The sequence below is a fragment of the Panulirus ornatus genome, chromosome 19, assembly GCF_036320965.1.
Source record: "Panulirus ornatus isolate Po-2019 chromosome 19, ASM3632096v1, whole genome shotgun sequence".
Classification (NCBI taxonomy): Eukaryota; Metazoa; Arthropoda; class Malacostraca; order Decapoda; family Palinuridae; genus Panulirus; species Panulirus ornatus.
In genome coordinates, this window is record NC_092242.1 from 25,510,447 (window position 1) to 25,535,584 (window position 25,138).

The window sequence follows — 25,138 nt, forward strand, 5'->3', positions numbered from 1 at the left end:
ATATACCCATATACTCAAAAACTGGTTTATTATCTGGGCATCAGCTTCATGTGTTGCTGTTTCTTAATACTCACCATTTTTGTTTTCATTAATTCCTCAGGCATGAAATTTAGAGGGTGATGTTATAACTACACCCCTGCAGTCAGTGTAAGTTGTTTTTGGAGTTACTGTCACAACTCCCTGCAATAAATAGGTAAAACCATATGAAGCAATCAACTTAATGGAATAGTATGTTCATAGTAGTTTTTAGTTTCAGTGCAATATGTATGACATCTAGATAGTGGATATGTGTTCATGAGGCCATTTTTCATTTATTCTTTATGTTAGCTTGCCAGAGTGGGAAGAGCAGTTAGGTATCGAATGACTCATATTATCTAAGCATTGGTATTTTTTTTTAGGTAAAACTCTGTCAGCATCCATTGATTTTGCATAGCCTTCATTTCCCTCTTTCCATTATGAAAACAATTTCTTCATTCTAGACAGTATACAGACACTAAGAGTCAGTAAATGAAGGAAGGTAATGGTGGATGTCACCTCACTTCAGCTTTGTAATGTTTTAGGATTGTTGTGGTTGCTGTGTGGTTGTTTAGTTCCTTGAGTGGGTATCTGCCAACCTCTAATATTTTTTGGTGGTTGAAGGAGTAACTCTGCATGTATACACACCTCCTTTGAGGAGACAAAATAGTCGTTCTAATATCCCACTGCTCAAGCACGGTCAGATCCACACAGGATGCTTCCTGTGGTAGGAAATTGGTTTTTCTTCCCTTGGGAAAAACTAAGGCCTCAGAAATATTTGGCAGAGATGAGACAAGCACTACATCATATAGGCTTCTTCCCTTTTATCTGAAGGTTTTTGGATTTTTATTTTCAATGTTTCCATGTCAGCAGTACAAGAAGTGAGGCATGCATCATTGGTTGCTTTACAGTACATGATACAGGAAAACTTTTGTAGTAAATGTATATCATTTGGATATTTTTGACTCCTATAGTTATTCTCGAAATGTAGATTATTTATAGTGTAGGTGCAAAAAAAGAGAAACCTTCTGTACAGAATTGTCACTGTCATTACATAGACCTATTTCTAGTAAAGACCTTGTTGTCCCAAAACATGTGATGTGTGTAGTGGAGAACTTATCTGTTCAATATTTTTTAATGAATCTTGCCATAAACTATAGGTAGTTTTAATGAAACCAATTTTTATGGGAAAAATAGCAGAATCCCACTTTTATTACAGGAACATGCAGATCTAGTACGAGGAGTAGACTATGAATCGGTAACTACATTTGAGGAGCCATATGTGACTGCCATGAAATCCTTATGGCAAGATACAGGCATCCAACACTGCTACGACCGGCGTAGAGAGTACCAGCTCACAGATTCTGCAAAATAGTACGTAAATGTTGCAGTCTGCTTTATTAGGCTTTTGATTTAACAAAATTCTGTTGTTAGCAAAATATTGTCAATCTTGTAGAATGATTAAAAGAAGATTTCTGTTTAGACATGTCTTTTATGATTTAAGTCATGGGAGTATATTCAAGAAGTGGTGATATGACATTGTTAGAAAATTTAAACATATTTCCAAGGTATTGTTATCCATAGGGATAGGGGAGAGAGAATGCTACCTACGTATCTGTTGCATAATGTATTAGCATACATGTGATGAGATTTTGCCACGGTGGCAGGGCTCGTGCATTATGCCCTTCACTTGACTTGCATGTTGACAAACAGTGTTTCTCATGACTGCCTCTCCTTACATGTCTTGTTTTTTGTACATTGCTATCTCTTTTCCATGGCTACCCTCTGGCATAGCTATCTGTTCTAGGTTCATCTGGTATTGTCTTTAACCATGAGACAAATCTTTTTTTGAATGATTCTGTTGTCCTTCTGTGTAGGTTTCTTATATCACCCTTGCACTGCATTAAATAATCATTCCAAGCTCCTTGCTGAGTGCTCATGTATCTTTGTCTTCTGCATTTTTGTTGTTAAAAGGCATTACTATTGACTTGGTGATTCTGTATTGTCCTAGCCATGTATCTTTCAGGCTCAAAACTTTTTTTTATTCTCCTTTAATTGCAAGGCACAAGTCATCATATAGCCATCCCTCCGACGTTCATGACTGAAAGCTGTAGTTCTTTTAATCATTCATGGTAATTCGTGTTCTGTGTACCATTATCTTGTGAATTGTGTCAGTATTCTCTCTTGTTTGATTTAATCTGCTTTATTTGTGACCATACAACACAGCAGTAATCAGGTTTACTTCTTTCTATCTTTTTTTTTCATACACATGAAAATGATTATAATAGAATTAATACTACTACTTCTGTTAATTATGTAATGTTATAATAGAATTAATACTACTACTTCTGTTAATTATAGTAATGTGAATATGATAATAATCATAATGATAATGAATGGTTTACTGAACATAGGCAGCCATTCGGCTGATATACATCTGGGATAAAACTAGGAGGTTATTATAGTATTGTTGACTGGTTGGTAAGGTTATTTAATGTATGTATGACTCATGGTAAGGTGCCTGAGGATTGGCGGCATGCTTGCATATTGCCGTTGTACAAAGGCAAAGGGGTTAAAAGTGAGTACTCAAATTACAGAGGGGTATGTTTGTTGAGTATTCCTGGGAAATTATATGGGAGGATATTGGTTGAGAGGGTGAAGGCATGTACAGAGCATCAGACTAGGGAAGAGCAGTGTTGTTTCAGAAGTGGTAGAGGATGTGTGGATCAGGTGTTTGCTTTGAAGAATGTATGTGAGAAATACTTAGAAAAGCAAATGGATTTGTATGTAGCATTTATGGATCTCGAGAAGGCGTATGATAAGAGTTGATAGACATGCTCTGTGGAAGGTATTAAGAATATGTGGTGTGGGAGGCAAGTTGTTAGAAGCAGTGAAAAGTCTTTAGCAAGGATGTAAGGCATGTGTACAAGTAGGAAGAGAGGAAAGTGATTGGTTCTCAGTGAATGTTGGTTTGCGGCAGGGGTGCGTGATGTCTCCATGGTTGTTTGATTTGTTTATGGATGGGGTTGTTAGGGAGGTGAATGCAAGAGTTTTGGAAAGAGGGGCAAGTATGCAGATTGTTATGGATGAGAGAGCTTGGGAAGTGAGTCAGCTGTTGTTCGCTGATGATACAGCGCTGGTGGCTGATTTGGGTGAAACACTGCAGAAGCTGATGACTGAGTTTGGTAAAGTGTGTGAAAGAAGAAAGTTAAGAGTAAATGTGAATAAGAGCAAGGTTATTAGGTACAGTAGGGTAGAGGGACAAGTCAGTTGGGAGGAGGTAAGTTTAAATGGAGAAAAACTGGAGGAAGTGAAGTGTTTTAGATATCTGGAAGTGGATTTGGCAGTGGATGCAACCATGGAAGCAGAAGTGAATCATAGGGTAGGGGAGGGGGTGAAAGTTCTGGGAGCGTTGAAAAATGTATGGAAGTCGAGAACGTTATCTTGGAAAGTAAAAATGGGTATGTTTGAAGGAATAGTGGTTCCAACAATGTTATATGGTTGTGAGGCGTGGGCTATGGATAGAGTTGTGCGCAGGAGGGTGGATGTGCTGGAAATGAGATGTTTGAGGACAATGTGTGGTGTGAGGTGGTTTGATCGAATAAGTAATGTAAGGGTAAGAGAGATGTGTGGAAATAAAAAGAGCATGGTTGAGAGAGCAGAGGGTGTTTTGAAATGGTTTGGGCACATGGAGAGAATGAGTGAGGAAAGATTGACCAAGAGGATATATGTGTCGGAGGTGGTGGGAACGAGGAGAAGGGGGAGACCAAATTGGAGGTAGAAAGATGGAGTGAAAAAGATTTTGTGTGATCGGGGCCTGAACATGCAGGAGGGTGAAAGGAGGGCAAGGAATAGAGTGAATTGGATCGATGTGGTATACCGGGGTTGACATGCTGTCAGTGGATTGAATCAGGGCATGTGAAGCGTCTGGGGTAAACCATGGAAAGTTGTGTGGGGCGTGGATGTGGAAAGGGAGCTGTGGTTTCGTGCATTATTGCATGACAGCTAGAGAAAGTGTGTGAACAAATGGGGCCTTTGTTGTCTTTTCCTAGTGCTACCTCGCACACATGAGAGGGGAGGGGGATGGTATTCCATGTGTGGCGAGGTGGTGATGGGAATGAATAAAGGCAGACAGTGTGAATTGTGTGCATGGGTATATATGCATATGTCTGTGTGTGTATATATATGTGTACATTGAGATGTATAGGTATGTATATTTGCGTGTGTGGGACGTGTATGTATGTACATTGTGTATGGGGGTGGGTTGGGCCATTTCTTTCATCTGTTTCCTTGCGCTACCTCGCAAACGCGGGAGACAGCAACAAAGCAAAATTAATATAAATAACATCTCAACGTATACATATATATACAAACACAGACATATACATATATACACATGTACACAATTCATACTGTCTGCCCTTATTCATTCCCATCGCCACCCCGCCACACATGAAATGACAACCCCCTACCCCGCATGTGCGTGAGGTAGCGCAGGAAAAGACTTTCCATGGTTTACCCCAGACGCTTCACATGCCCTGATTCAATCCACTGACAGCATGTCAACCCCGGTATACCACATTGATCCAATTCACTCTATTCCTTGCCCTCCTTTCACCCTCCTGCATGTTCAGGCCCCAGTCACACAAAATCTTTTTCACTCCATCTTTCCACCTCCAATTTGGTCTCCCCCTTCTCCTCGTTCCCTCCACCTCCGATACATATATCCTTGGTCAATCTTTCCTCACTCATTCTCTCCATGTGCCCAAACCATTTCAAAACACCCTCTGCTCTCTCAACCATGCTCTTTTTATTTCCACACATCTCTCTTACCCTTACATTACTTATTCGATCAAACCACCTCACACCACACATTGTCCTCAAACATCTCATTTCCAGCACATCCACCCTCCTGCGCACAACTCTATCCATAGCCCACGCCTCACAACCATACAACATTGTTGGAACCACTATTCCTTCAAACATACCCATTTTTGCTTTCCGAGATAATGTTCTCGACTTCCACACATTCTTCAAGGCTCCCAGGATTTTCGCCCCCTCCCCCACCCTATGATTCACTTCCGCTTCCATGGTTCCATCCGCTGCCAGATCCACTCCCAGATATCTAAAACACTTTACTTCTTCCAGTTTTTCTCCATTCAAACTTACCTCCCAATTGACTTGACCCTCAACCCTACTGTACCTAATAACCTTGCTCTTATTCACATTTACTCTTAACTTTCTTCTTTCACACACTTTACCAAACTCAGTCACCAGCTTCTGCAGTTTCTCACATGAATCAGCCACCAGCGCTGTATCATCAGCGAACAACAACTGACTCACTTCCCAAGCTTTCTCATCCACAACAGACTTCATACTTGCCCCTCTTTCCAAAACTCTTGCATTCACCTCCCAAACAACCCCATCCATAAACAAATTAAACAACCATGGAGACATCACACACCCCTGCCGCAAACCTACATTCACTGAGAACCAATCACTTTCCTCTCTTCCTACACATACACATGCCTTACATCCTCGATAAAAACTTTTCACTGCTTTTAACAACTTGCCTCCCACACCATATATTCTTAATACCTTCAACAGAGCATCTCTATCAACTCTATCATATGCCTTCTCCAGATCCATAAATGGTACATACAAATCCATTTGCTTTTCTAAGTATTTCTCACATACATTCTTCAAAGCAAACACCTGATCCACACATCCTCTGCCACTTCTGAAACCACACTGCTCTTCCCCAATCTGATGCTCTGTACATGCCTTCACCCTCTCAATCAGTACCCTCCCATATAATTTACCAGGAATACTCAACAAACTTATACCTCTGTAATTTGAGCAGTCACTCTTATCCCCTTTGCCTTTGTACAATGGCACTATGCAAGCATTCCGCCAATCCTCAGGCACCTCACCATGAGTCATACATACATTAAATAACCTTACCAACCAGTCAACAATACAGTCACCCCCTTTTTTAATAAATTCCACTGCAATACCATCCAAACCTGCTGCCTTGCCGGCTTTCATCTTCTGCAAAGCTTTTACTACCTCTTCTCTGTTTACCAAATCATTTTCCCTAACCCTCTCACTTTGCACACCACCTCGACCAAAATACCCTATATCTCTCTCTCTATCATCAAACACATTCAACAAACCTTCAAAATACTCACTCCATCTCCTTCTCACATCACCACTACTTGTTATCACCTCCCCATTTGCGCCCTTCACTGAAGTTCCCATTTGCTCCCTTGTCTTACGCACTTTATTTACCTCCTTCCAGAACATCTTTTTATTCTCCCTAAAATTTAATGATACTCTCTCACCCCACCTCTCATTTGCCCTCTTTTTCACCTCTTGCACCTTTCTCTTGACCTCCTGTCTCTTTCTTTTATACATCTCCCACTCAATTGCATTTTTTCCCTGCAAAAATCGTCCAAATGCCTCTCTCTTCTCTTTCACTAATAATCTTACTTCTTCATCCCACCACTCACTACCCTTTCTAATCAACCCACCTCCCATGCTTCTCATGCCACAAGCCTGCATCCCAAGCTCACTTACTCTCACCACCCTCTTCACCCCAACATTCACTCTTCTTTTCTGAAAACCCATACAAATCTTCACCTTAGCCTCCACAAGATAATGATCAGACATCCCTCCAGTTCATCCCACCACTCACTACCCTTTCTAATCAACCCACCTCCCATGCTTCTCATGCCACAAGCAAGCATCCCAAGCTCACTTACTCTCACCACCCTGTTCACCCCAACATTCACTCTTCTTTTCTGAAAACCCATACAAATCTTCACCTTAGCCTCCACAAGATAATGATCAGACATCCCTCCAGTTGCACCTCTCAGCACATAAACATCCAAAAGTCTCTCTTTCGTGCGGCTTTCAATTAACACGTAATCCAATAATGCACTCTGGCCATCTCTCCTACTTACATACGTAAGATGTATAGGTATGTATATGTGCATGTGTGGACGTGTATGTATATACATGTGTATGTGGATGGATTAGGCCAATCTTTCGTATGTTTCCTTGCACTACCTCGCTGATGCGGGAGACAGCGACAAAGTATGATAAATATAAATAGTTGACTAATCACAAAAGAGCATAAGATCAAGATAGAGCTCGGTACTTCTGTTTAGGTTTTGGATGAGCATGCTTGATTTACATCTAAGCAGTCAAAGGGACAGAAATACTGTACGTGCATAGTAAATTCTATGGTTTATACATAATGCATTTAGTGATAATTAGTTGTTTGCTTTGAAGAATGTATGTGAGAAATACTTAGAAAAGCAAATGGATTTGTATGTAGCATTTATGGATCTGGAGAAGGCATATGATAGAGTTGATAGAGATGCTTTGTGGAAGGTATTAAGAATATATGGTGTGGGAGGCAAGTTGTTAGAAGCAGTGAAAAATTTTTATCGAGGATAACAGGCATGTGTACGTGTAGGAAGAGAGGAAAGTAATTGGTTCTCAGTGAATGTAGGTTTGCGGCAGGGGTGTGTGATGTCTCCATGGTTGTTTAATTTGTTTATGGATGGGGATGTTAGGGAGGTGAATGCAAGAGTTTTGGAAAGAGGGGCAAGTATGCAGATTGTTATGGATGAGAGAGCTTGGGAAGTGAGTCAGCTGTTGTTCGCTGATGATACAGCGCTGGTGGCTGATTTGGGTGAAACACTGCAGAAGCTGATGACTGAGTTTGGTAAAGTGTGTGAAAGAAGAAAGTTAAGAGTAAATGTGAATAAGAGCAAGGTTATTAGGTACAGTAGGGTAGAGGGACAAGTCAGTTGGGAGGAGGTAAGTTTAAATGGAGAAAAACTGGAGGAAGTGAAGTGTTTTAGATATCTGGAAGTGGATTTGGCAGTGGATGCAACCATGGAAGCAGAAGTGAATCATAGGGTAGGGGAGGGGGTGAAAGTTCTGGGAGCGTTGAAAAATGTATGGAAGTCGAGAACGTTATCTTGGAAAGTAAAAATGGGTATGTTTGAAGGAATAGTGGTTCCAACAATGTTATATGGTTGTGAGGCGTGGGCTATGGATAGAGTTGTGCGCAGGAGGGTGGATGTGCTGGAAATGAGATGTTTGAGGACAATGTGTGGTGTGAGGTGGTTTGATCGAATAAGTAATGTAAGGGTAAGAGAGATGTGTGGAAATAAAAAGAGCATGGTTGAGAGAGCAGAGGGTGTTTTGAAATGGTTTGGGCACATGGAGAGAATGAGTGAGGAAAGATTGACCAAGAGGATATATGTGTCGGAGGTGGAGGGAACGAGGAGAAGGGGGAGACCAAATTGGAGGTAGAAAGATGGAGTGAAAAAGATTTTGTGTGATCAGGGCCTGAACATGCAGGAGGGTGAAAGGAGGGCAAGGAATAGAGTGAATTGGATCGATGTGGTATACCGGGGTTGACATGCTGTCAGTGGATTGAATCAGGGCATGTGAAGCGTCTGGGGTAAACCATGGAAAGTTGTGTGGGGCGTGGATGTGGAAAGGGAGCTGTGGTTTCGTGCATTATTGCATGACAGCTAGAGAAAGTGTGTGAACAAATGGGGCCTTTGTTGTCTTTTCCTAGTGCTACCTCGCACACATGAGAGGGGAGGGGGATGGTATTCCATGTGTGGCGAGGTGGTGATGGGAATGAATAAAGGCAGACAGTGTGAATTGTGTGCATGGGTATATATGCATATGTCTGTGTGTGTATATATATGTGTACATTGAGATGTATAGGTATGTATATTTGCGTGTGTGGACGTGTATGTATGTACATTGTGTATGGGGGTGGGTTGGGCCATTTCTTTCATCTGTTTCCTTGCGCTACCTCGCAAACGCGGGAGACAGCAACAAAGCAAAATTAATATAAATAACATCTCAACGTATACATATATATACAAACACAGACATATACATATATACACATGTACACAATTCATACTGTCTGCCCTTATTCATTCCCATCGCCACCCCGCCACACATGAAATGACAACCCCCTACCCCGCATGTGCGTGAGGTAGCGCAGGAAAAGACTTTCCATGGTTTACCCCAGACGCTTCACATGCCCTGATTCAATCCACTGACAGCATGTCAACCCCGGTATACCACATCGATCCAATTCACTCTATTCCTTGCCCTCCTTTCACCCTCCTGCATGTTCAGGCCCCAATCACACAAAATCTTTTTCACTCCATCTTTCCACCTCCAATTTGGTCTCCCCCTTCTCCTCGTTCCCTCCACCTCCGATACATATATCCTTGGTCAATCTTTCCTCACTCATTCTCTCCATGTGCCCAAACCATTTCAAAACACCCTCTGCTCTCTCAACCATGCTCTTTTTATTTCCACACATCTCTCTTACCCTTACATTACTTATTCGATCAAACCACCTCACACCACACATTGTCCTCAAACATCTCATTTCCAGCACATCCACCCTCCTGCGCACAACTCTATCCATAGCCCACGCCTCACAACCATACAACATTGTTGGAACCACTATTCCTTCAAACATACCCATTTTTGCTTTCCGAGATAATGTTCTCGACTTCCACACATTCTTCAAGGCTCCCAGGATTTTCGCCCCCTCCCCCACCCTATGATTCACTTCCGCTTCCATGGTTCCATCCGCTGCCAGATCCACTCCCAGATATCTAAAACACTTTACTTCTTCCAGTTTTTCTCCATTCAAACTTACCTCCCAATTGACTTGACCCTCAACCCTACTGTACCTAATAACCTTGCTCTTATTCACATTTACTCTTAACTTTCTTCTTTCACACACTTTACCAAACTCAGTCACCAGCTTCTGCAGTTTCTCACATGAATCAGCCACCAGCGCTGTATCATCAGCGAACAACAACTGACTCACTTCCCAAGCTTTCTCATCCACAACAGACTTCATACTTGCCCCTCTTTCCAAAACTCTTGCATTCACCTCCCAAACAACCCCATCCATAAACAAATTAAACAACCATGGAGACATCACACACCCCTGCCGCAAACCTACATTCACTGAGAACCAATCACTTTCCTCTCTTCCTACACATACACATGCCTTACATCCTCGATAAAAACTTTTCACTGCTTTTAACAACTTGCCTCCCACACCATATATTCTTAATACCTTCAACAGAGCATCTCTATCAACTCTATCATATGCCTTCTCCAGATCCATAAATGGTACATACAAATCCATTTGCTTTTCTAAGTATTTCTCACATACATTCTTCAAAGCAAACACCTGATCCACACATCCTCTGCCACTTCTGAAACCACACTGCTCTTCCCCAATCTGATGCTCTGTACATGCCTTCACCCTCTCAATCAGTACCCTCCCATATAATTTACCAGGAATACTCAACAAACTTATACCTCTGTAATTTGAGCAGTCACTCTTATCCCCTTTGCCTTTGTACAATGGCACTATGCAAGCATTCCGCCAATCCTCAGGCACCTCACCATGAGTCATACATACATTAAATAACCTTACCAACCAGTCAACAATACAGTCACCCCCTTTTTTAATAAATTCCACTGCAATACCATCCAAACCTGCTGCCTTGCCGGCTTTCATCTTCTGCAAAGCTTTTACTACCTCTTCTCTGTTTACCAAATCATTTTCCCTAACCCTCTCACTTTGCACACCACCTCGACCAAAATACCCTATATCTCTCTCTCTATCATCAAACACATTCAACAAACCTTCAAAATACTCACTCCATCTCCTTCTCACATCACCACTACTTGTTATCACCTCCCCATTTGCGCCCTTCACTGAAGTTCCCATTTGCTCCCTTGTCTTACGCACTTTATTTACCTCCTTCCAGAACATCTTTTTATTCTCCCTAAAATTTAATGATACTCTCTCACCCCACCTCTCATTTGCCCTCTTTTTCACCTCTTGCACCTTTCTCTTGACCTCCTGTCTCTTTCTTTTATACATCTCCCACTCAATTGCATTTTTTCCCTGCAAAAATCGTCCAAATGCCTCTCTCTTCTCTTTCACTAATAATCTTACTTCTTCATCCCACCACTCACTACCCTTTCTAATCAACCCACCTCCCATGCTTCTCATGCCACAAGCCTGCATCCCAAGCTCACTTACTCTCACCACCCTCTTCACCCCAACATTCACTCTTCTTTTCTGAAAACCCATACAAATCTTCACCTTAGCCTCCACAAGATAATGATCAGACATCCCTCCAGTTCATCCCACCACTCACTACCCTTTCTAATCAACCCACCTCCCATGCTTCTCATGCCACAAGCAAGCATCCCAAGCTCACTTACTCTCACCACCCTGTTCACCCCAACATTCACTCTTCTTTTCTGAAAACCCATACAAATCTTCACCTTAGCCTCCACAAGATAATGATCAGACATCCCTCCAGTTGCACCTCTCAGCACATAAACATCCAAAAGTCTCTCTTTCGTGCGGCTTTCAATTAACACGTAATCCAATAATGCACTCTGGCCATCTCTCCTACTTACATACGTAAGATGTATAGGTATGTATATGTGCATGTGTGGACGTGTATGTATATACATGTGTATGTGGATGGATTAGGCCAATCTTTCGTATGTTTCCTTGCACTACCTCGCTGATGCGGGAGACAGCGACAAAGTATGATAAATATAAATAGTTGACTAATCACAAAAGAGCATAAGATCAAGATAGAGCTCGGTACTTCTGTTTAGGTTTTGGATGAGCATGCTTGATTTACATCTAAGCAGTCAAAGGGACAGAAATACTGTACGTGCATAGTAAATTCTATGGTTTATACATAATGCATTTAGTGATAATTAGTTGTTTGCTTTGAAGAATGTATGTGAGAAATACTTAGAAAAGCAAATGGATTTGTATGTAGCATTTATGGATCTGGAGAAGGCATATGATAGAGTTGATAGAGATGCTTTGTGGAAGGTATTAAGAATATATGGTGTGGGAGGCAAGTTGTTAGAAGCAGTGAAAAATTTTTATCGAGGATAACAGGCATGTGTACGTGTAGGAAGAGAGGAAAGTAATTGGTTCTCAGTGAATGTAGGTTTGCGGCAGGGGTGTGTGATGTCTCCATGGTTGTTTAATTTGTTTATGGATGGGGATGTTAGGGAGGTGAATGCAAGAGTTTTGGAAAGAGGGGCAAGTATGCAGTCTGTTGTGGATGAGAGAGCTTGGGAAGTGAGTCAGTTGTTGTTTGCTGATGATACAGCGCTGGTGGCTGATTCATGTGAGAAACTGCTGAAGCTGGTGACTGAGTTTGGTAAAGTGTGTGAAGGAAGAAAGTTGAGAGTAAATGTGAATAAGAGCAAGTTTATTAGGTACAGTAGGGTTGAGGGTCAAGTCAATTGGGAGGTAAGTTTGAATTGAGAAAAACTGGAGGAAGTAAAGTGAGAATGTTTGGAAGTCGAGAACATTATCTTGGAAATCAAAAAATGTGTATGTTTGAAGGAATAGTGGTTCCAACAATGTTGTATGGTTGCGAGGCGTGGGCTATGGATAGAGTTGTGCGCAGGAGGGTGGATGTGCTGGAAATGAGATGTTTGAGGACAACATGTGGTGTGACGTGGTTTGATCGAGTAAGTAATGTAAGGGTAAGAGAGATGTGTGGAAATAAAAAGAGTATGGTTGAGAGAGCAGAAGAGGGTGTTTTGAAATGGTTTGTTCACATGGAGAGACTGAGTGAGAAAAGATTGACCAAGAGGATATATGTGTCGGAGGTGGAGGGAATGAGGAGAAGTGGGAGACCAAATTGGAGGTGGAAAGATGGAGTGAAAAAGATTTTGAGTGATCGGGGCCTGAACATGCAGGGGGGTGAAAGTCGTGCAAGGAATAGAGTGAATTGGAACGATGTGGTATACCGGGGTCGACGTGCTGTCAATGGATTGAACCAGGGCATGTGAAGTGTATGGGGTAAACCATGGAAAGTTTTGTGGGGCCTAGATGTAGAAAGGGAGGTGTGGTTTTGGTGCATTATTACATGACAGCTAGAGACTGAATGTGAACGAATGGGGCCTTTGTTGTCTTTTCCTGGTGCTACCTCACACACATGATGGGGAAGGGGGTTGTTATTCCATGTTTGGCGAGGTGGCGATGGGAATAAAGAAAGGCAAACTATGAAATTTGTACTTGTGTATATATATATATGTCTGTGTGTGTATATATATATATGTATACATTGAGATGTATAGGTATGTATATTTGCTTGTGTGGACGTGTATGTATATACATGTGTATGTGGGTTAGTTGGGCTATTCTTTTGTCTGTTTCCTTGCTATACCTCGCTAACGCGGGAGACAGTGACAAGGCAAAATAAATAAATAAAAAATATAGTTGAACATCTATTGGTGAATAGTTGCATGACAGAGGTATAGTTGTAATTGATGTACATTATGCATTTAGGGGTAATTAGATGAAGTTTAAGTGACTGATAATTACACATTGATTGAGATAAAGTAATATATTAGATAACATGCACATAATTAAGAGAAACTTTAGCTATTTACTTTCCTAGCTATGCACTTGTTTATGCATTGTTTATGAAATTTTCAGTAGTAGGTATAGGCCTATTCTTGTATCTGTCAGTATGAGCACTGGTTGGTACAAGGTAGTTGTGATAATGGATAGCAGTCACTGGAGATAGGGCTTCTAGAGGAGGAGGTCTTGGTGGTGGAGATGTGTCAGGAGTTTGTTGCCAGATTGCAGTGTGAGGTGCTGGTGTTGGTTGAAGAGGATAGACAGGCTTAGCGAGATGAGGGCCTCTTGGTAAATGGTGTAAGAAGTGCCTAGGAGGATTCTGCTTGCTCTTTTCTGCATTCTATCCAAGTGGTCCCTTTGTGTGTAGCTGTAAGGGAGGAGGACCAGGCTGTTGAGGCATAGGTGAGCTTAGTTAAGGTGAAAATGATATAGATGTTCCTGAGGTCACATGGTTGGACACAGAGTTGATGGAGAAGGTAGAGACTGTATGAGTACCATGCTGTTGCTGTTGTATGTCAGTGTCATGGTGTTTACTGTAAGTGATTTCAGCTCTGACACATTAAACCGAAGTTACTACAAGAGATGTTATCACCAAGTCAGTAGCTCACTGGTTTGCTCATAATGCTTTAAGATATATGCTCTTGTTCACTATTAGATTCATCAGTTGTTGTCAGTTTTGTATAAAGATGTTAGGTTCAGCTAGCATAATCCAATTACCCAGCCGGGGAAGAGGGGTAGATCAGGTCAAAAGCTGACCTATGGCTGCCTGAGAATGCCATTGACACGCGTCCATCCCCATTGGGGGTTGGAATGTGTGTTCGCCGTTTCCTGCATTAGTAAGGTAGCACCTGGAACAGACAAAGAAATGGCCTCATTTGCTCACATCCATTCTCGAACTGTCATGTACAGTGCACAGAAATCAGAGCCCCTTGTTCACAGTCAGACCCCACATACTTTTCCATGGTTTTCCCTGACCACTTCATATTGTCTGGTTCTACTTCTTATATATTTTTTTTTTTTTTTTTTTTTTTTGCCGCTGTCTCTCGCGTTTGCGAGGTAGCGCAAGGAAACAGACGAAAGAAATGGCCCAACCCACCCCCATACACATGTATATACATACGTCCACACACGCAAATGCACATACCTACACAGCTTTCCATGGTTTACCCCAGACGCTTCACATGCCTTGATTCAATCCACTGACAGCACGTCAACCCCGGTATACCACATCGCTCCAATTCACTCTATTCCTTGCCCTCCTTTCACCCTCCTGCATGTTCAGGCCCTCACACAAAATCTTTTTCACTCCATCTTTCCACCTCCAATTTGGTCTCCCTCTTCTCCTCGTTCCCTCCACCTCCGACACGTATATCCTCTTGGTCAATCTTTCCTCACTCATTCTCTCCATGTGACCAAACCATTTCAAAACACCCTCTTCTGCTCTCTCAACCACGCTCTTTTTATTTCCACACATCTCTCTTACCCTTACGTTACTTACTCGATCAAACCACCTCACACCACACATTGTCCTCAAACATCTCATTTCCAGCACATCCATCCTCCTGCGCACAACTCTATCCATAGTCCACGCCTCGCAACCATACAACATTGTTGGAACCACTATTCCTTCAAACATACCCATTTTTGCTTTCCGAGATAATGTTCTCGACTTCCACACATTCTTCAAGGCTCCCAGAATTTTCGCCCCCTCCCCCACCCTATGATCCACTTCCGCTTCCATGGTTCCAACCGCTGCCAGATCCACTCCCAGATATCTAAAACACTTCACTTCCTCCAGTTTTTCTCCATTCAAACTCACCTCCCAATTGACTTGACCCTCAACCCTACTGTACCTAATAACCTTGCTCTTATTCACATTTACTCTTAACTTTCTTCTTTCACATACTTTACCAAACTCAGTCACCAGCTTCTGCAGTTTCTCACATGAATCAGCCACCAGCGCTGTATCATCAGCGAACAACAACTGACTCACTTCCCAAGCTCTCTCATCCCCAACAGACTTCATACTTGCCCCTCTTTCCAAAACTCTTGCATTCACCTCCCTAACAACCCCATCCATAAACAAATTAAACAATTATATATTTATTTATTATACTTTGTCGCTGTCTCCTGCGTTAGCTAGGTACTGCAAGGAAAGAGACGAAAGAATGGCCCAACCCACCCACATACACACATATATACATACACGTCCACACATGCATTTATACCTATACATCTTATCGTATACATATATATACACACACAGACATTATACATGTATACACGTGCATAATTCATACTGTTTGCCCTTATTCATTTCCCGTCGCCACCCCGCCACACATGAAATGATGACCCCCCTCCCCCCCACATGTGTGCGAGGTAGCAGTACTAGGAAAAGACAACAAAGGCCACATTCGTTCACACTCAGTCTCTAGCTGTCATGTATAATGCACCAAAACCACAGCTCCCTTTCCACATCCAGGCCCCACAAAACTTTCCATGGTTTACCACAGACGCTTCACATGCCCTAGTTCAATCCATTGACAGCATGTCAACCCCTGTATACCACATCGTTCCAATTCACTCTATTCCTTGCATGCCTTTCACCCTCCTGCATGTTCAGGCCTTGATCACTCAAAATCTTTTTCACTCCATCTTTCCACCTCCAATTTGGTCTCCCACTTCTCGTTCCCTCCACCTCTGACACATATATCCTCTTTGTCAATCTTTCCTCAGTCATTCTCTCCATGTTACCAAACCATTTCAAAATACCTTCTGCTCTCTCAACCACACTCTTTTTATTACCACACATCTTTCTTACCCTTTCATTTCTTACTCGATCGAACCACCTCACACCACATATTATCCTCAAGCATCTCATTTCCAGCACATCCACCTTCCTCCGCACAACTCGCAACCATATAACATTTTTGGAACCACTGTTCCTTCAGACATACCCATTTTTGCTTTCTTAGCTATCTCGGAAGCATATATTTATATATTATATATACATTATCTCCGAAAGCAAAAATGGCTATGTTTGAAGGAATAGTGGTTCCAACAATGTTGTATGGTTGCGAGGCGTGGGCTATGGATAGAGTTGTGCGCGGGAGGGTGGATGTGCTGGAAATGAGGTGTTTGAGGGCAATGTGTGGTGTGAGGTGGTTTGATCAATTAAGTAATGTAAGGGTAAGAGAAATGTGTGGAAATAAAAAGAGCGTGGTTGAGAGAGCAGAAGAGGGTGTTTTGAAATGGTTTGGGCACATGGAGAGAATGAGTGAGGAAAGATTGACCAAGAGAATATATGTGTCGGAGGTGGAGGGAACGAGAAGTGGGAGACCAAATTGGAGGTGGAAAGATGGAGTGAAAAAGATTCTGAGTGATCGGGGCCTGAACATGCAGGAGGGGTGAAAGGCGTGCAAGGAATAGAGTGAATTGGATTGATGTGGTTTGCCGGGGTTGACGTGCAGTCAATGGATTGAATCAGGGCATGTGAAGCGTGTAGGGTAAACCATGGAAAGTTGTGTGGGGCCTGAATGTGGAAAGGGAGCTGTGGTTTCGGGCATTATTGCATGACAGCTTGAGGCTGAGTGTGAACGAATGGGGCCTTTGTTGAGGGGGGGAGGGGGATGTTATTCCATGTGTGGCAAGGTGGCGATGGGAATGAATAAAGGAAGACAGTGTGAATTGTGTGCATGTGTATATATGTATGTGTCTGTGTGTGTATATATATATATGTGTACATTGAGATGTATAGGTATGTATATTTGTGTGTGGACGTGTATGTATATACATGTGTATGGGGGTGGGTTGAGCCATTTCTTTCGTTTGTTTCCTTGCGCTAACTTGCAAACGCGGAGGCAGTGACAAAGTAAAATAATAATAATAATAATAATAATATATGTATATATATATGTATATGTATATATATCTTTCTTTCATACTATTCGCCATGTCCCGCATCAGTGAGGTAGTGTTAAAACAGAGGACTGGGCCTTAGAGGGAATATCTTACATGACCCCCACTCTCCATTCCTTCCTTTGGAAAATAAAAAAAAAAAAAAAAAAAAAACGAGAGGGAAGGATTTCCAGGCCCCGCTCCCTTCCATTTTAGTCGCCTTCTTGCAACACGCAGGGAATACGTGGGAAGTATTCTTTCTCCCCTATCCCCAAGGATAAAATATATATATATATATATATATATATATATATATGGTTTACCCCAAATGCTTCACATGCCCTGGTTCAATTCATTGACAGCATGTCGACCCCAGTATACAGATCGTTCCAGTGCACTCTATTCCTTGCACGCCTTTCACCCTCCTGCATATTTAGGCCCCGATCACTCAAAATCTTTTTCACTTCATCTTTCCACCTCCAATTTGGTTTCCCACTTCTCCTCGTTCCCTCCACCTCTGACACATATATCCTCTTTGTCAATCTTTCCTCACTCATTCTCTCCATGTGCCCAAACCATTTCAAAATACCTTCTGCTCTCTCAACCACACTCTTTTTATAACCACACATCTTTCTTACCCTTTCATTTCTTACTCGATCGAACCACCTCACACCACATATTATCCTCAAGCATCTCATTTCCAGCACATCCACCTTCTCGCACAACTCGCAACCATATAACATTTTTGGAACCACTGTTCCTTCAGACATACCCATTTTTGCTTTCTTAGCTATCTCGGAAGCATATATTTATATATTATATATACATTATCTCCGAAAGCAAAAATGGCTATGTTTGAAGGAATAGTGGTTCCAACAATGTTGTATGGTTGCGAGGCGTGGGCTATGGATAGAGTTGTGCGCGGGAGGGTGGATGTGCTGGAAATGAGGTGTTTGAGGGCAATGTGTGGTGTGAGGTGGTTTGATCAATTAAGTAATGTAAGGGTAAGAGAAATGTGTGGAAATAAAAAGAGCGTGGTTGAGAGAGCAGAAGAGGGTGTTTTGAAATGGTTTGGGCACATGGAGAGAATGAGTGAGGAAAGATTGACCAAGAGAATATATGTGTCGGAGGTGGAGGGAACGAGAAGTGGGAGACCAAATTGGAGGTGGAAAGATGGAGTGAAAAAGATTCTGAGTGATCGGGGCCTGAACATGCAGGAGGGTGAAAGGCGTGCAAGGAATAGAGTGAATTGGATTGATGTGGTTTGCCGGGGTTGACGTGCAGTCAATGGATTGAATCAGGGCATGTGAAGAGTGTAGGGTAAACCATGGAAAGTTGTGTGGGGCCTGAATGTGGAAAGGGAGCTGTGGTTTCGGGCATTATTGCATGACAGCTTGAGGCTGAGTGTGAACGAATGGGGCCTTTGTTGAGGGGGGAGGGGGATGTTATTCCATGTGTGGCGAGGTGGCGATGGGAATGAATAAAGGAAGACAGTGTGAATTGTGTGCATGTGTATATATGTATGTGTCTGTGTGTGTATATATATATATGTGTACATTGAGATGTATAGGTATGTATATTTGTGTGTGGACGTGTATGTATATACATGTGTATGGGGGTGGGTTGAGCCATTTCTTTCGTTTGTTTCCTTGCGCTACCTTGCAAACGCGGGAGGCAGTGACAAAGTAAAATAATAATAATAATAATAATATATGTATATATATGTATATGTATATATATCTTTCTTTCATACTATTCGCCATGTCCCGCATCAGTGAGGTAGTGTTAAAACAGAGGACTGGGCCTTAGAGGGAATATCCTTACATGACCCCCACTCTCCATTCCTTCCTTTGGAAAATTAAAAAAAAAAAAAAAAAAAAAAAAACGAGAGGGAAGGATTTCCAGGCCCCCGCTCCCTTCCATTTTAGTCGCCTTCTGCGACACGCAGGGAATACGTGGGAAGTATTCTTTCTCCCCTATCCCCAAGGATAAAATATATATATATATATATATATGGTTTACCCCAAATGCTTCACATGCCCTGGTTCAATTCATTGACAGCATGTCGACCCCAGTATACCAGATCGTTCCAGTGCACTCTATTCCTTGCACGCCTTTCACCCTCCTGCATATTTAGGCCCCGATCACTCAAAATCTTTTTCACTTCATCTTTCCACCTCCAATTTGGTTTCCCACTTCTCCTCGTTCCCTCCACCTCTGACACATATATCCTCTTGGTCAATCTTTCCTCACTCATTCTCTCCATGTGCCCAAACCATTTCAAAACACCCTCTTCTTTCCATGAAAGGGTGAAGGCTTGTACAGAGCATCAGATTGGGGAAGAGCAGTGTGGTTTCAGAATTGGTATAGGATGTGTGGATCAGGTGTTTGCTTTGAAAAATGTATGTGAGAAATACTTAGAAAAGCAAATGGATTTGTATGTATTGTTTATGGATATTGTTTATATGATAGAGTTGATAGAGATGCTCTGTGGAAGGTATTAAGAATATATGGTGTGGGAGGCAAGTTGTTAGAAGCAGTGAAAAGTTTTTATTGAAGGCTAAGATTGGGGTGTCTAAATGTGTGTTGATGTAACCAAGATGAGAAAAAAGGAGAGATAGGTATTATGTTTGAGGAAAGGAAATTGGATGTTTTGGCTCTGAGTGAAACGAAGCTCAAGGGTAAAGGGGAAGAGTGGTTTGGGAATGTTTTGGGAGTAGAATCAGGGGTTGGTGAGAGGTCAAGAGCAAGGTAAGGAGTAGCACTATTCCTGAAACAGGAGTGATGGGAGTATGTGGTAGAGTGTAAGAAAGTAAACTCTAGATTGACATGGGTAAAACTGAAAATGGATGGAGAGAGATGGGTGATTATTGGTGCCTATGCACCTGGTCATGAGAAGAAAGATCATGAGAGGCAAGTGTTTTGGAAGTAGCTGAGTGAGTGTGTTAGTAGTTTTGATGCACGAGACCGGGTTATAGTGATGGGTGATTTGAATGCAAAGGTGAGTAATGTGGCAGTTGAGGGTATGATTGGTGTACATGGGATGTTCAGTGTTGTAAATGGAAATGGTGAAGAGCTTGTAGATTTGTGTGCTGAAAAAGAACTGGTGATTGGGAATACCTGGTATACGTATGTATTTAGGAGAGATGGCCCGAGAGTGTTATTGGATTACATGTTAATTGATAGGCACGCGAAAGAAAGACTTTTGGATGTTAATGTGCTGAGAGGTGTAACTTGAGGGATGTCTGATCATTATATTGTGGAGGCGAAGGTGAAGATTTGTAGAGGTTTTCATAAAAAAAGTGAGAATGTTGGGGTGAAGAGAGTGGTGAGAGTAAGTGAGCATGGGAAGGAGACTTGTGTGAGGAAGTACCCGGAGAGACTGGGTGCAGAATGGAAAAAGGTGAGAGCAAAGGACGTAAGAGGAGTGGGTGAGGGATGGGATATATTTAGGGAAGCAGTGATGGCTTGCTCAAAAGATGCTTGTGGCATGAAAAGCATGGGAGATGGGCAGATTAGGAAGGGTAGTGAGTGGTGGGATGAAGAAGTAAGATTATTAGTGAAAGAGAAGAGAAAGGCATTTGGATGATTTTTGCTGGGAAATAATGCAAATGACTGGGTGATGTGTAAAAGAAAGAGGCAGGAGGTCAAGAGAAAGGTGCAGGAGGCAAAAAAGAGGGCAAATGAGAATTGGGGTGAGGGAGTATCATTAGATTTTCGGGAGAATCAAAAGATGTTTTGGAAGGAGGTAAATAAAGTGCATAAGACAAGGGAACAAATGGGTACATCGGTGAAGGGGGCTAATGGGGAGGTGATAACAAGTAGTGGTGATGTGAGAAGGAGATAGAATGAGTATTTTGAAGGTTTGTTGAATTTGTTTGATGATAGAGTGGCAGATATAGGGTGTTTGGTCGAGGTGGTGTGCAAAGTGAGAGGGTTAGGGAAAATGATTTGGTAAACAGAGAAGAGGTAGTAAAAGCTTTGCGGAAGATGAAAGCATGCAAGGCAGCGGGTTTGGATGGTATTTCAGTGGAATTTGTTAAAAATGGAGGTGACTGTATTGTTGACAGGTTGGTAAGGATATTTAATGTGTATGACTCATGGTAAGGTGCCTGAGGATTGTCGGAATGCCATTGTACAAAGGCAAAGGAGATAAAAGCGAGAGCTCAAATTAACAGAGGTATAAGTTTGTTGAGTATCCCTAGGAAGTTATATGGGAGGGTATTGATTGAGATGGTGAAGGCATGTACAGAGCATCAGATTGGGGAAGATCAGTGTGGTTTCAGAAGTGGTAGAGAATATGTGGATCAGGTGTTTACTTTGAAGATTGTTTGTGAGAAGTACTTAGAAAAGCAAATGGATTTGTATGTAGCATTTATGTATCTGGAGAAGGCATATGATAAAGAGTTGATAGAGATGCTCTGTGGAAGGTATTAAGAATATATGGTGTAGGAGGCAAGTTGTTAGAAGCAGTGAAAAGTTTTTATCGAGGATGTAAGGCATGTGTATGAGTAGGAAGAGAGGAAAGTGATTGGTTCTCAGTGAACGTAGGTTTGCGACAGGGGTGCGTGATGTCTCATTGGCTGTTTAATTTGTTTATGAATGGGGTTGTTAGGGAGGTGAATGCAAGAGTTTTGGGGCAAGTATGCAGTCTGTTGTGGATGAGAGAGCTTGTGAAGTGAGTCAGTTGTTGTTTGCTGATGATACAGCACTGGTGGCTGATTCATGTGAGAAACTGCAGAAGCTGGTGACTGAGTTTGGTAGTGTGTGAAAGAAGAAAGCTGGGAGTAAATGTGAATAAGAGCAAGGTTATTAGGTACAGTAGGGTTGAGGGACAAGTCAATTGGGGTGTAAGTTTGAATGGAGAAAAACTGGAGGAAATGAAGTGTTATAGATATCTGGGAGTGGATTTGGCAGCTAATGGAACCATGGAAGCTGAAGTGAGTCATAGGGTTGGGGAGGGGGCAAAAGTTCTGAGAGTGTTGAAAAATGTGTGGAAGGCAAGAATATTGTCTCGGAAAGCAAAAATGGGTATATTTGAAGGAATAGTGGTTTCGACAATGTTATATGATTGCGAGGCTTGGGCTATAGATAGAGTTGTGTGGAGGAGGGTGGATGTGTTGGAAATGAGACGTATGTGGTGTGAGGTGGTTTGACCGAGTAAGTAATGAAAGGGTAAGAGAGATGTTTGGTAATGAAAAGAGTGTAGTTGAGAGAGGAGAAGAGGGTGGTTTGAAATGATTTGGTCACATGGAGAGAATGAGTGAGGAAAGGTTGAGGTGGAGGGATCAAGGAGAAATGGGAGACCAAATTGTAGGTGGAAAGTTGGGAGTGAAAAAGATTTTGAGAGATCAGGGCCTGAACCTTTCAGGAGGATGAAAGGGATGCAAGGAATAGAGTGAATTGGACCGATGTGGTTTACTTGGTTTGACGTGCTGTCAGTGGAGTGAACCAGGTCATGTGAAGTGTCTGGGGTAAACCATGGAAAGTTTTGTAGGGCCTGGATGTTGAAAGGGAGCTGTGTTTTCGGTGCACCGAAACCACAGCTCCCTTCCCACATCCAAGCCCCACAGACATTTCCATGGCTTTCCCCAGATGTTTCACCTTCCCTGGTTTACTCTATTGACAGCGTGTCAACTGTGGTATACCTCATCATACCTATTCACTGTATTCCTTGCATGCCTCTACTTGCTCCTCTCCGAAATCTCTTGCATTTACCTCCTTAACCACCCCATCCACAAAAAATTTAACAACCATGGGGACATCACACACCCCTTCTGCAGACCGACCTTCACTGGGAACCAATCACTCTTCTCTCCTACACGTGCACATGCCTTACATCCTTGATATAACATTTCACTGCTTCAAGCATCTTACCTCCCCCACCATATACTCCTAAGACCTTCCACAAAGCATCTCTGTCAACTCTATCATATGCCTACTCCATAGCCATAAATGCTACATACAAATCCATCTGTTTTTCTAAGTATTTCTCACATACATTCTTCAAAGCAAACACCTGATCCACATATCCTCTACCGCTTCTGAAAGCACACTGCTACTCCCCAATCTGATGCTCTGTACATTCCTTTACTCTCTCGATCAATCCCTTCTCATATGATTTCCCAGGAATACTCGACAAACTTATTCTTTTGTAGTTTGAACACTTGCCTTTATCCCCTTTGCCTTTGTACAATGGCGTTATTCTTGCATCACACCAATCCTCAAGCCCTTCACCATGATCCATACATACATTGATCATCCTTGCCAACCAGTCAACAACACAGTCACCCCCATTTAATAAATTCCACTGCAACCCCCTTTTTAATAAATTCCACTGCAATACCATCCAAAGCTGCTGCCTTGCTGGATTTCATCTTTTGCAAAGCTTTCACTACCTCTTCTCTCTAAATCAAACCATTTTTCCTGACCATGTCACTTCAAACACCACCCAGACCAAAACACCTTTTATCTACCACTCTATCATCAAACACATTCAGCAAACCTTGAAAATACTCCATCTCCATCTCACTTTGTCACTACCTGTTATCACTTGCCCACTTGCCCTCTTCACCAATGTTCCCATTTGTTCTCTTGTATCACGTATGTTATGTAACTCCTTCCAAAACATCTTTTTGTTCTTCCTAAAGTTTAATGATATTCTCTCACCCCAACTCACTTGCCCACTTGCCCTCTTTTTCAACCCTGTGCCCCTTTCTAATCTGCCACTTTTATACATTTCTCAGTCATTTGCACTCCTTCCTTGCAACTATCATCCAAACACCTCTCTTTTCTGTTTCAATAATAACTTTACTTCTTCATCCCACCACTCAATACCCTTTCTAATCTGCCCACCTCTCACCTTTCTGATGCCACATGCATCATTTGTGCAAGTCATCAAGTGCTTCCCTGAATACATCCCATTCCTCACCTACTCCCCTCACATCATTTGCTCTCACCTTTTGCCATTCTACACTCAATCTCTCCTGGTACTTCCTCACACAAATCTTTCTAAGCTCACTTCTCCCCAACATTCTCTCTTCTTTTCTGGAAACCTCTACAAATCTTCACCTTCGACTCTACAAGCTAGCCCCTCAGCACATTAACATCCAGAAGTCTCTCTTTTACATGCCTAGCAATTAACACGTAATCCAATAATGCCCTTTGACCATCTCTCCTATTCACATACGTATACTTGTGTTTATCTCTATTTTTAAACCAGGTATTCCCAATCACCAGTCTTATTTCAGCACACAAATCCACAAGCTCTTCACCATTTCCATTTGCAACCCTGAACACCCCATGTACATCAGTTATACCCCCAGCTGCCACATTACTTACATTCACATTTAAATCACCCACCACTAAAACCCAGTCCCATACATCAAAGCTGCTAACACACTCACTGTGCTGCTCCCAAAACACTTGCCTCACATGATCTTTCTTCTCTTGACCAGATGCATAAGCACCAATAACCACCCATCTGTCTCCATCCACTTTCAGTTTTACCCACATCAATCTAGAATTTACTTTCTTACACTCAATCACATACTCATGCAACTCCTGCTTCAGGAGTAGTGCTACCTCTTCCTTAGCTCTTGTCCTCTCACCAACCCCTGACTTTACTCCTAAGACTTTCCCAAACCGTTCTTCTCCTTTACCCTTGAGCTTTGTTTCACACAGAGCCAGAACATCCAGGTGTCTTTCTTCAAACATACTACCTATCTC

General features: G+C 42.2%; 1 protein-coding gene across 10 annotated transcripts in view; it reads left to right on the top strand.

The window, feature by feature from the left end:
• Galphaq (G protein alpha q subunit) overlaps nt 1–25,138 on the top strand; it is a 404,729-nt gene that overhangs the window by 68,614 nt on the left and 310,977 nt on the right. For all 10 annotated transcript variants that reach the window (XM_071673780.1, XM_071673782.1, XM_071673783.1 and 7 more), the window contains exon 3: nt 1,235–1,389. In XM_071673780.1, coding sequence (XP_071529881.1) covers nt 1,235–1,389 — 155 coding nt within the window. The remainder of the gene's footprint in view (nt 1–1,234; nt 1,390–25,138) is intronic.